Source organism: Juglans regia, chromosome 2 (assembly GCF_001411555.2).
Source record: "Juglans regia cultivar Chandler chromosome 2, Walnut 2.0, whole genome shotgun sequence".
Classification (NCBI taxonomy): Eukaryota; Viridiplantae; Streptophyta; class Magnoliopsida; order Fagales; family Juglandaceae; genus Juglans; species Juglans regia.
The window spans coordinates 13575228-13587830 of record NC_049902.1 but is presented as its reverse complement, the minus strand read 5'-3'; the positions used below and the strand labels follow the sequence as shown (position 1 = coordinate 13587830).

At 37.2% G+C, this 12603-nt stretch overlaps 1 protein-coding gene and 1 pseudogene across 1 annotated transcript; both read right to left on the bottom strand.

Annotated features, from left to right (window-relative positions):
• Window positions 1-5279, bottom strand: LOC108987176 (DNA polymerase zeta processivity subunit). The gene is made up of 5 exons (XM_018960050.2): window positions 5169-5279; window positions 4988-5068; window positions 4741-4853; window positions 726-915; window positions 1-454 (listed from the first exon to the last, which is right to left on the bottom strand). Exons 1-5 carry the CDS (start codon window positions 5197-5199, stop codon window positions 255-257), a joined length of 615 nt encoding a protein of 204 aa, XP_018815595.1. The 5' UTR covers window positions 5200-5279; the 3' UTR covers window positions 1-254.
• Window positions 5280-7271: 1992 nt separating this feature from the next.
• On the bottom strand, window positions 7272-8363 carry LOC108987167 (annotated as a pseudogene).
• Between the last annotated feature and the right edge of the window lie 4240 nt (window positions 8364-12603).

Below are 12603 nucleotides of genomic sequence, written 5' to 3'. Positions count from 1 at the left end.
AAATTCAAAACTTCGATTCTAATGAAATTTCATATCTTCAATTGTATGTACTGGATTCATGGCGGTTTATCAACTATTATATGCTCAGTGGAGAATAGAGTTTTTTACAGCAGGTTGATGACAACAATCTTAATAATTCGTCATGCTAAATCAAACTAAACAAAGCAAAAAAGAAGAAAGAAAAAGGATCTACCTGCCTAACAGCCTAAGTGCACATGGATGTATATGTGCAATTTTTTTGTACTTCCCCCCATTCAAGGCTTTGGTTCAGATGAACTAGGATGTTCTAAATATAACTGCAGACACAGAGGTTCGCTACTCATTGACTTAATAGGGATCAGTATAGGAGGTTGCTGCCACTGCCTTGTGTCCGTTGGGGTCCATAACTCTGCATCCTTGCTCATACTAGCCTGAGGAAGAGATCGAAAATAAGCAATTATCTCCCACCTGCAGTCTGTCAAAAGAAAAGAAAAGAAAAGAAAACCTTATAGACAGCCCCAGTTCTACCATAAAAGAAAAACAAAATTCAGGACATAGTTCACAAATGCAGCCAACACCTAAGAAATTTGATCAAACAAAGGATGCAAGTAAACAGCAAGGAAATTTATAATAATGGAAACAAAGAAAAGGAAAATAATAAAAATGGTGTTGTCTGTGACACATGTATACAGGATTAAGTATAAAACAAGAAATCAATTGGATGAACTGTAATATTGAGCACTTACCATGGGGAAGGACCTTAGTAAGGGATTCTGAGACTGAGAGCTTGATCAGGAATGATCTAAGAGAGAACTCCAGGTCAGCTTCTTCCAACTTTGAGCCATAGGACTGGTTCACTACGAGCTTGAAAACAAATCGCTCCACCGGGATGCAGTCAGCGTTGAAAAAAATAACTGCTACTCTCTCCACCAATCCCTATTTATAGGGGACATGACTGTTTCAGGTTGTATTATGAAACCAAAATCTCCCCAGTTTTCATTTGATAATGTTTTTAAAAAACTCAATACATAAATAATATGTTATCAGTTGAATTTAATTGAACTATTCAAAGGGATAAAGGACTCGATATCTCTTTGGCAGTTACAACTGCCCATGACCAGAAAACAAAAGGCACGCCACGATTACTTGTTTTGATAGGTGAAGAATGAAAGAGATAAATACACTGTATATTTTATTAACGTATACCATAAGATTAAACAAAGGGCTAGATTTCGAACATACACCCATGAGCCTATGAAGTTATTCTCATATTGCTTTGGTTTTTATCGGTAAATAAGATTTTATTGATCATAAGGATATTCTCATATTGCTTTGTTATTCTGTACTTAATTATATCTTGCACTTTCCAAATGGGAGAATACAAGATTCTTGTGATTTACAAGATTCTTAGACGGACTAGGAATCCTAGATTTACCAGGAAATCAAAATTTTGGACTGACACCTAGGGGTAGTTCTTGCATAATTAGGATTCATCCATTGCTGTTTATAAAAGCTAAATCCTAAGAAGAGCAGCAACACATGCTGCTGCTAACCCAGATTGCTGTTGGGACTCTTAATCTTGGTCGGAAACCAAGATACAAAAGGAAACTCATAAGAAATTGGTTGCCACAACCAAAGGGGTCCTGATTTTAGTGGCTGCGGAGACTCTAAGAGCAATTAGGAAAGGTTCAATCCTCCAAGAAACATGATGATGTCGATAAACCCTAAATAGAACACAAACTTTTAGCTGCTGGAATTCTGGAAAAGTAGCCTGGTTTTACCCTTCAAAACACCAAGTCATTCTTGGAAACCTCAAGAAATACAGATCAGCCCTAAACCAAGCCCTAGCCACAACCCTTAGCGTTTGGATTAACCAAAACAACTTCATAAAAGCCCACGAAACCCTAAGGGGAGGAGGTTGGATAGTGAGTTGAGATGAAAGTTGAATAAAAATATTGTTAGAATATTATATTTTAATATTATTATTGTTTTGGGATCTAAAAAAGTTGAATTGTTTATTGTATTTTGCGTGGGAATTTGGAAAAATTATAATGGATTATATGAGATGAAATGCTTTTTGTATCCAAACCTAGCCTAAGTCAAGTACTAGTTGAAGCCCCTGTTTGCTAGAATCCTAATCCTAGATAAAAAATCGAAGGAAACCTAGGAACACTTAATTTTATTGACTGCCAAGACCCTTAGGCGAACTTGGAGAAGAAATCTTCACAGAACACTTAGGCCTCGTTTGTTTTGAGAAAATATCTCATCTCATCTAATCATTACAATTTTCCCAACTTCCAATACAAAATAAAATAAAAAATTCAACTTTTTCAAATCCCAAAACAAAAATAATATTAAAAAATATACTCTAACAATATTTTATTCAACTTTTTAACTTTAATCTCATCTCATCTCATCTCATCTCCGAAAACAAACGAGCCATTAATGTTCCTAGAGTTCTAACCACAAACAAACCCTAAGGACTCTTCTCCATAAAGACTGAAGCTACCGCACCTCCTCCTTGATCCAAACCCTAGAATTTTTCAAGAGAAACACCAATTACATCTACTATAACCCTAAGGATCTCTTCTGCCAACCCTACAGAAAGAAACAAGAAAATTCTTTCATCATTACAACCAGGAGTCATCCAAGAACAGAAAGATAAATCAACCTTAGTGTGCCGCCAGCAACCACTCCTTTTTTCCCTTCATGATTTCTTGTCAAATCATCAAAAGAAACTATGTAAGTCAAACTTCAGGAAAATCCATTCCAATCTTTGATTAAGATGTCAGGTATGCTCTAAAATCTCCTCTGTTTTGATGGCCTAGAATCAAGAAAGTCAAGATTTACAAGTTCTTCCTAGTTTCCCCAAGTTGCCACAGCATAGGTGAGTGATCCTTCAAGTGTTATGTTCCCATCCATGTGATTTAAGCACCATGTTATTCTTCCCTTAAAAGACTTCTGCATGTGCTTTTACAACTTCGAGATGTTGATCAAATCTGCCTTGAGTCTAGCCGACACCTTAGGTATAAATTATTCCATAATCTTCTACAATTTCATGACAAATTATCCCTATTATGCCTCTTGTTCCTTCATAGCTTTTTTTATACAAAATATCCACAAAGTTTATGATGCTAAAGTTTGATTTTCAGCCACGTTCATTCAAAGAGGGTAGTGGGCAGCAACCCTTAAGAACCCTAGAAGGAGGATTGTTCTTCATATGAAACATGGCCTACAGCAAGTGCACATGGTTTATAACCCACAAACACAGCAGTAGCATGGCTTAAGGTGAAGTTCATGCCTCAAAAACAAAAATTCTACATGCTTAGTTGCTGGAAACATAGTAAGAGTTTGATTAGTGCCAAACCACAGCCTACTTGTAATTAGGTGTTCTCATTGTATACCTCCTGTGCACTTGGGGCCAACCCTAGTTTTACTTTCAATAAAATTTATTTTACCTATAAAAAAAAAAACAGTCTATGTGCATATTGTTACGCGAAGTAAACAGGTAAGTAAATATGATACAATTATTGAATGAATGAAAGAAAGAGAAGGAAAAGGAATGAAAAAGAAAAGAAAAAGAAATTGATTGAAGCTTACATGAATTGAATGATGAGGGATAACTAATGACTGATAACGGATAACGGGCAGATGGCAATGCTGAAATGACCCATTAGATGTGTGGCTAGTGATGCTCATCTTCTTTTTTATGAGATAGACCTGATAACTTGAGTGGAATCATGATCGTCAAGATTCCCAACACTTTTTTCTTTTTCTTCTTTTTTTTTTTTTTTTAATGTTTTGACAGTTCAGGTGAATAAGTTTATGATGATTCTGTGGGTCAGGAGTTGCTCATGGAGAAGGCTTCGTTTGGATCATCAACTACTCTCAACTCATCTCAACTCATCATTACAACTTTTTCAAATCCCAACACAAAATATAATAAACAATTCAACTTTTTCAAATCCCAAAATAATAATAATATTAAAAAATAATATTCTAATAATATTTTATCATCTCAACTCAACTCAACTCAACTCACTTCAACATCCAAACTCAACCTAGTTTAAGATTGAACCCGATGTAGTTTTCTATTAATTTGAGAAGTTCATTGATTTTTCAATTTTTATGATTAAGCACAAGACTATGATTTCTCAATAAGTTCTACTATGATTTCTATTAATGAAGATTGGGTTGTTTCTAAATGCTTATAAATCTTTTTTACCTGTCTCGTATGTTATGGTTATGCTAGTGGCATTTCTAAGTTTCTAACCCAATGGGGAGGGGGTGTTACATCAATAATCTCCCACTTTTTCCTCCAAATTTTTACTTCCTACTTACATATAACTGGTAGATTCTTTTTATACAAGCACATCAAGTTGAATTTTCTTAATTTTACACTAACACCTGACTATGTTCTCTATTATACTATGTTCTCTACTATATTCTTAATTTTAAAACCATCAGCACGACTAATGCAATATACTAAAGAGATCTTCTATATACATAGAACATTTCAAATTGTATTTTTTTGATAGGTAATATTTCAATTTGTATTAAGGAAACAAAAAAGTATTTTATACTTCGAATGGCAAAAAATCGGACGATTCAATATTCCTTTGACATACAATGAGCATAGTTAAACTTATAAAGTAAAAGAAACACATATAACTGGACACTTGGAGGAAAAAAAAAAAAAACTAGTAAATAAGAGATTAGCTTCATAAGCACACAACGTAAACGTAAATAATTCAAACCAACCTTTTGTATAAAGGGAAGAAGAGTAGAGACGGTGGAATGTATGTAATCTCGGAGCTGAGGGTGGCGAGCCCTTTGAACCACCACATTCATATATCTCCTTCTTTCAAATGCGCCTTCACCCACAATTCACCATCAACCAATTCAACAGAACGTGGAGGAAGTCGGTAAAAGATATAATCTTTATGTACATATACATACATTAAATTGTGTTGAAAACCAAAGAGAGAAGGGTGCAAAGAGAACTGACCAGAAGGGTAAACACCTTTGAGGAAAACAATAGAATTGATGGCCACTTCCAAGAATTCAACCAAAATCCGAGCTGTTTCACCTGCGATTTATTTGTCCTCCGACAGATTAAAAAGAGAAAGGAAAGTAGAAAAAGAACAAAAAAAAAAAAAAAAATAGTACAAGGGTAAAATCAATAAAACCTTCAGAAGATTGATTTTCTCTGCGATCCATTACAGTATCCCTTTGTGTGTTTCCCCACTCCGGTCTATGTTTCGAGCTGTGAAGTTAGTTTGACAGGCGTGCAACCTTTTATTTTGTTTCTTCATTTGTTTTAAGGTAATTTTCCGTTTGAAAAATTATATTGATAAGCTACACAACATCACAATACTTATTACGATATTACATTGTCTAAATATGAGATTAATTAATAGTTTATAAGTTCTAAATACCATTTTCTTGTAAGCTGATTTTTAAGGATGAGTTATATCTAGTGAATTTATAACAAACGATTTCAGAGTCACCCCACATATAAAGTCATGTTGCGACGATTGCAATCGTGCGACACGGGGGTGATGGTGGTATGGCAGTGTTCGTCCAGGATTAGAAAAAACCTAGCACATAGCTAGCCCGTATGAGCAACGGGACTGCCGTGGACGTCGGCTACAGAGTGTGGTGATTGTTACGATCTCACATCGACTAAATATGAAATTAGTCAGTGGTTTATAAGCCTCTAGACACCATTTTCTTGTAAGTCAGTTTATAATGGTGAGTTCTACCTAATGGATATATAAATAATCATATAAGAATTCAATTAGAAGTCTCATAATAATGTCATGATCCGATCCGATCCTCTTGTTTGATTAAAATGGTGAACTAAAATTTGAGCCGTAATCTCATCGAATCGGATTGATTATATCCCTAATTGACCCGCGTGACACACATTATCCAATGGGCTATTTTATTTAATACTCGTGTTTCTTTATTCCTTTTAGCAAAAGACATAATATATTATGTGTGACACCTCTGGGTTAAATTTACACTAGCTAGCAGTGTCTCACGGGTACTTAGGACGTATTTATACAAAGATCATGCCTTCTCATGATTATTAATTTCCAATATCAAAATGTGACCTAGTATGTTTGTAATGTCTTGAGAGGTCATGTGTCTAGCCAACTACAAATTTTACAACAGAGAAAAACAAATAACATGAAAATAGATAATAATACTTTATGCGAGATGGTGGTGTAGCTAGACGTGGGGAGGCGCACTGCTGGGAGGAGGACAAGTTGCAGCACAAAGCTCTAGGGCAATCCCAAGTGTATATGTGCATGGAGTTTTCGGTTCTAGGGTTTATATAACTGGTCGGGCGGGTCCTGGGTCATAAGAACTGCTCATGGGACACAGACTCACGGTTGGGCTTACTTCCATGGGTCTTGGTCCTAATTCCTCCGACGTATACGATTGGTTTGATCCATGGGTCCTAGATTACTATCCTTAGTATCCTAGTCTAATTCCATCCTTATCTAGTCCTAAATCCAATGACTTGAACAATAAAACGGAAACCCCCCATAGGGTCCAAATCCCAAAGTTTTCTATAAAGCCTCGTTTGTTTACAAGAAAAATAAAATGAGATAAAAGTTAAATAAAATATTATTAAAATTTAATCTTTTTAATATTAATTTTTTTAGAATTTAAAAAAGTTGAATTGTTTATTGTATTTTGTGTGAGAGTTTGATAAAGTTATAATAATTAGATGAGATGGATTGAGATGATTTTTGTAACCAAACGAAGCCTTAATCTATCTCCCTAAAATAAATTGGAGCTTAATAAATATCCAACCCCGATGTGGTGCTCCTGACTCTCGATTGTTCTTTGGCGAAGAATTGCAATGCCCGAGATGCATGTCGAATGGGCTACATCCTTCACGAAAAGTTGAAACTTGTATGCTCATTTTCCAAGCACACGTACGTATTAAAGTCACAGCGAAAAACAATTAGGTATTAGTTGGAGACTAATGTTAATAGTACCAAAGATTTATACATTACTAGCCAATTAATAAAAATATCCACAAGTGACTATCACTTCATCTATAAGATAATTACAAACCGGTATTTGTTTATCGCTCAATTCAAATAACATTACACCATAGATTGTTCATCACCCAATTAGAATAATAGAAATTCTATGTACAACTGTCTCTGTGTCATCACCGCTGAATTGGTTCCCACGTGGCAAGTAAAAAGTTTCTTTTCTTCCTCGTGGCTCTCTGCAACAATGTCGTTTTGTTTATTTTTCATTTCCCTTCATTCCTCTTTCCCATTCGATTTCCCTCCCTGCCTTCGACTTCTTTCCCCCTTTCCAAACTCCCTTCGTTTCCTCCTTTGATTCCTTCTTCCCCCCAAATCCCCTTCGACGTGATCCTTGCTGTTCATTGTGAAAACCATCACTCTCTCTTCGGCATAACACGAGTTTAATATCTCATCCATGAAGTTCAGTACTCCCGACAAGCTCACACCCGTCGACTTGCTCGTTGTTTGTAACAAAAGCAAATTCAGATCTGAATCATTCAAAACCTTGGAGAGATCAATAACGTAAACATCGTAGGATATGAAATTCGCCATGGTAGCCACGAAGCTTGATTTCCCAGTTTCGGATGGACCGTATAAGAGAAAGCTTCGCTTCCAAGCGCGGCCAAGACGGTGATAATACTGTTTGGATTTGACGAAGGATTCTAGATCGAACTTCACCTTGTTTTTGAGGTCGTCTTCCATGGCGATGGTATAAAAGGCGGAAGGCTGCGTAAAGGGAGCGGATCTCCACCTTCCGTCACCATCCCTGTTGTAATGATGATGATGGTGATGATGGTCTTCGTCCTCGCCGCACTTGATATTCATGTACAGCTTTAGGTGTTGTTGTTTTCTTAGCTCAATTTCATTAGCTATAGAGTGGATGTCTGGAGATACGGTCGGAGGATTATACGCTTGTCCACCTTTCGGACCTTCAGCATGAAGCTTCTACAATCGTTTCATAACATCTTGTCAGCATTGGTCCATGTTAATACGATGTCAAGAAAGTTGTCCTCGACGGTCTTGTTGGGGTTGAGGCAAAGAATGATGTCGTTAGGCTTCTTGCTGGTGACAAGGTTGGTGAAATTGGAGTCTTCGAAACTAGATAGGAGTTAGGGTAGAGGGAAACTCTTCGATAAAGCTGATTCTCTTGCATACTTTCATTGAATTCGGGGACTTTGAGGAACTGGTGAACATGAAAGTAATCTTCGATCCATCTCCACCATTTCTTCATGACATTAATCATGCCAGTTTGAATTGAAGCACCTGAATCAACACGAGAAAACAAACAAGTACTACACCAAGAAGAATCGGGGTTCGAACACCCATAAAAAAAATAATAATAATAAAAAAATCTCTTTATGGGTGTTTCGAATTTTCCCTTTGGGTTTTGGGTTGAGCGATCAGAGAGAAAAATATGCGATGGAGAGAGAGAGGTGGACGGGGGAGTGTTTGTTTCGCTCCCACCAACTCCTACACAGAATAGAACTGAACCTACGGCAAAAAGATAAACTCTGGAACTCGATGAAGCTCGGGAGAAGACAATCTTCGAACCAAGATGAGGAGAAGACGAAGCTCGGGATTCTACAACTCGAAGACGAAGTTGACGGCGTTTATTTTCATTTCCCGCTTTTAATTTTGTTTTTTTTTTTTTTAAATAAGGCAGCTGACGTGGCGCCTGGCATATGCCACATCAACCACCGGGTCGCGACGGGGATGCACATGGTTGTCCATAGAATTTTTGTTAGAATAAACATCCCAAATTACAAAAGGTTTATCAACTTAATAGGGACATGCTTCCATGGCTATTCCTTAGGCTACACAGGTCCTTCCTCCTCGAAGTAACCTTCATGAGCTATATTTGCATCGAAATCTACGGTTTAGAAGGGCAAAATCATATTGGGACTAGCACAATGAGATTTCAATGAAGCCTCAATAAGTTAAAACTCATAACAAGACTAACAATGTAAGACAATGGTGATGAATATGAATGCATAAGTTTTATGTAAATAAAAGTTGAAACTACATATATCTAAAGTATATTGAGGAACAAACTTCCAAGTAAAACAACATAGTCATGAACCATCGTAAACCTTATCGAGTACCCAGTGCCTAAATACATAGTAAACATCTCGTAACATATCATTTTCAAGACCCCAGGTCCAAATTAACACGTGGAATCCTACCACCACATCAACACAATGAATCTTTGAACCTGAATCAACATTAGGGCTGAAAAACCGATACTATCAGTGTGGTTTCGATCTAAAACTGAAATCGCACCGATAGTTTTTTAGATCTCTAATGTCGATTGAAACTAGCCGACATGGAGGGAGAGAACCAACCGTAATCTTATAGTTGGTGCTAATCAATTCGACGGTTGTCTCGTCGGTGATTAAGCCATCCCCAAATTCACAATACAAACAAATCAACTCAAAATTTACAAAAAATTCAAAAATGCATAACAAGTCAACTCGAAATTCACAACAAAATCACAATTAAACAAAAAAAAAAAGTGGACCTTGAGTTGTAGATATGTTGGAGACGATGGAGAGATGAGAGAAGATTGGTGATGCATGGGTTTAACGAATGGAGGGTAGTAATGATGTGGGGGTTTGTGGGGCTAGGGGGCGGTAGCTTCATTTTTGTTAAGGGGGAGTGGGAGAGAAACTGAGAATTGGGAGGGAGCTGGGACTTGGGAGGGAAGTAGAATGATAGGAAGACGAAGGAGAAGGAGAAGGAGAAGGAGAAGAAAAGGGGGAATTGGGGGGGTGGGGGGGGGGGGTTATTAAACCCTACTTTGTTAAGCCAAACGACATCATTTCATTTTTTTTTTTAATTTTATTTTATAAATTTCATGTCCAAAACGACGTTGTTTCACTGAATTAAGTGAAACGGCGTCGTTTCATATATATAAAAAATATACATATATATGTTATCGGCCGGTTCGACTGTTTGGTATTGGTTCAAACAAAGATCGAACCAGCTGATGTCGATTTTAGCAAATTCCTACTACCGGCCGACTGATTTTCTTCCGGCTCCCGGTAGTTACGATCGGTCCAGTCGGTTCCTGTACACTCCTACTACGAATTGTGAAGGAGGTTAAATTGTGTTTTTTATACTTTTATCATTGAATAACTCCAAAATCCTAGGATGCTTTAACAATATTATTTTTTATAATACATCGTATTATCTATTATTTTTTTTTAAAATCAGTTAAATATTTTTTTTTATTCATTTTAAATACATTTTTTAACTACAGTTAAATTTTTAATAATCTCATATATTTCAATATCTTATATTAGTGCAATTGCACAATCTCTCCCTTGCCAAAATGACATCAATATCTTAATAAAAAATTAAAAAGAAAAAGAAAAGGAAAAGGAAATAAAACTTATTCATCCTACTTTTTATGAACTTTTGAACAATGGATAATTTTTAGCTATTTTTCCCCTCTTGGAAAGTGTTACCAAATTATGAGGGCCATAACATAAACCACCATATGAAAATCCAGTCTCTAAATGCACAATCCTAACATATATATCTCTTCTATTATATCAGTGCCTATCAGACGGCTGTAAACGGAAATTCTTGTTTTCCGTTAAGTCTTCGTTAAGTCCATGTTAAAGCAGCAATTCGCGTTCATTTTGGTCCCAGTCGAAAATTGGCTCTCTCAAACCAGATCAACTCTCTCTCTAGAACCCCGCTCCGAAACTCGCTCCTCCGAATCCAACTGGGGGGAAGGGGAGCTTCGGCTCCTTCTTCCTCTTCCTCTACTCCCTCTCCTCGCCGACCTTTCGTCTCTGCTGGTTTGGTTTTTTTATTTTTTATTTTTTATTTTTTTTCAGGTTTTTGGCCGGATAAAGGGGTTAGCCGTTTCGAGCTTCTCCGGTGACCATCGTCAGACACGCGCACCACCGAGAGAAGCCTCACCCGCCAATCTTGCAGTCGACCTGATTGGGAGGCAATCGTAGCGGCGCGTTGCGCCGATGCGCTGTTTAAAGGAAATGCGTGGGGTTCTCAAACCACGGTGATTCATCTTCCATCGACGCCATGCCTGGCAACTCAGGGCCCAGCGACTCCGGCAACATCTTGACCTACCAAACGACTCCTTTCCTGTGTGGCGCTTGTCATACACGCACCACCGTCGATTTCCATTTCTTTTCCGATTCTGTTTGGTGTTGTTTATCTGTTTCCGATACTGTGTTTGTTTGTTTGTTTGGTTTTTGTAGTTTTGTTTTCGTTTGATGTGAAACTTGATGCCTTTCCAATTTCTTGGGTTGAGGTTTCATTTACAGTTTGTTTGCACAAGAATTGGGATATGTTAGTTGGATATTTTTGTTTGCATATCATGTTTCTCGTGCAAAGTGTGAACTTTATTGTATGAGAATTGGTCGGATTGATCATTCCCTTAGCACAGATTAGTGAGTTTGTGTAGTGGGTGTATACTTTATTTGCGTAATGGATTTATTGATTTGTAGATGGGCTCCACAGAGTGTCAAGTTCACCAGCCATTAACGACCTTGATTCCACCCATAAGCCATTTTTGCAGTCTTTCGCTCTCTCCTCTGAACCATACATACTGTCTTTGCTCGCCATGGGTTGCTCTTCCTCTATCCCAGGTAATCCTTGTAGGCATTTGATTGATTTTGTTGTCCTTCGTTTTAGGTGGGATCGAGTTTTCTCTCTCTGTTTAATTATGCTCTTTGGTTGAATTTATGTGCGCTTTGCTATTGTCTGTTGCATCATTGTCAATTAGCGACAACCCATATTACTAATTTTTATGATTCCTTTTGCTTGTCGGTTTAAATAGGCTATAGTTTACTCTTTTATGTTCATCTTATTCTTCCTGTTCGACTTCGATAGTTGTTTGTTGCAGGGAGCTGAGTCATTTTTTAGGAACGTGCTGGCAAGCATGGAAAAGGTGTACTTAAACAGGAACCCCACAGCAAAACAAATATTAGAGCTTGTTCAATCTGTCAACAGTAGCCAAATTTGCTATGATCATTTGGCATTTAGAACATTTGGGTTATTCCTAGTTTTTAATTTTGCGTATTTTATCAGTCATTTATAGGCTTTTCTATCACTGATATGAGATTTTGTGAGTGACATCTTTGTCTTCACTGGTATAAAAATACCTATGTTTAAATAAGTAACTTTACTTCTGGTGCACACAGGCAAATACGTGCACAATGCACACATAATTAGTAATTACTGAACTCGAGTCATAGGCTTAACTTTGTTTGTATCTTGTGCTATGATATATAAGTGTACCTTTTCTTTTGGAACATGCTAGGTGAATGGTTATGGTATTGACTCGATGGCTAAATTTTTCCTTGATTTTGGCTATGAGCCACGGGACGAGTTGAGGTTTCCTGTAAAGAAATTGAAAGCGCTGTGGTTTTCTCCTCCCAGTGTTCCTCTTCCTGATGGTGGTAGTGGCACCAATGGGCCTTTGCCAAGAATTTTTATATTAGAGCTTCTTGCAGATCAGATGAGTACGCAAACTCAAGTGTGTCCAAAGGACCATTCTTGATGAAGAGAAAATCTCAATTTTGCACCTTGGGTC

Excerpts from the sequence above, each read along its gene's own strand:
- LOC108987176 (XM_018960050.2), bottom strand. The coding sequence starts at position 5,199 with ATGGATCGCAGAGAAAATCAATCTTCTGAAG. Across the intron at positions 5,069-5,168 it reads AGAAAATCAATCTTCTGAAG|GTGAAACAGCTCGGATTTTG; the intron begins GTTTTATTGATT and ends AATAAATCGCAG. Across the intron at positions 916-4,740 it reads TTCTTCCCTTTATACAAAAG|GGATTGGTGGAGAGAGTAGC; the intron begins GTTGGTTTGAAT and ends CCCTATAAATAG.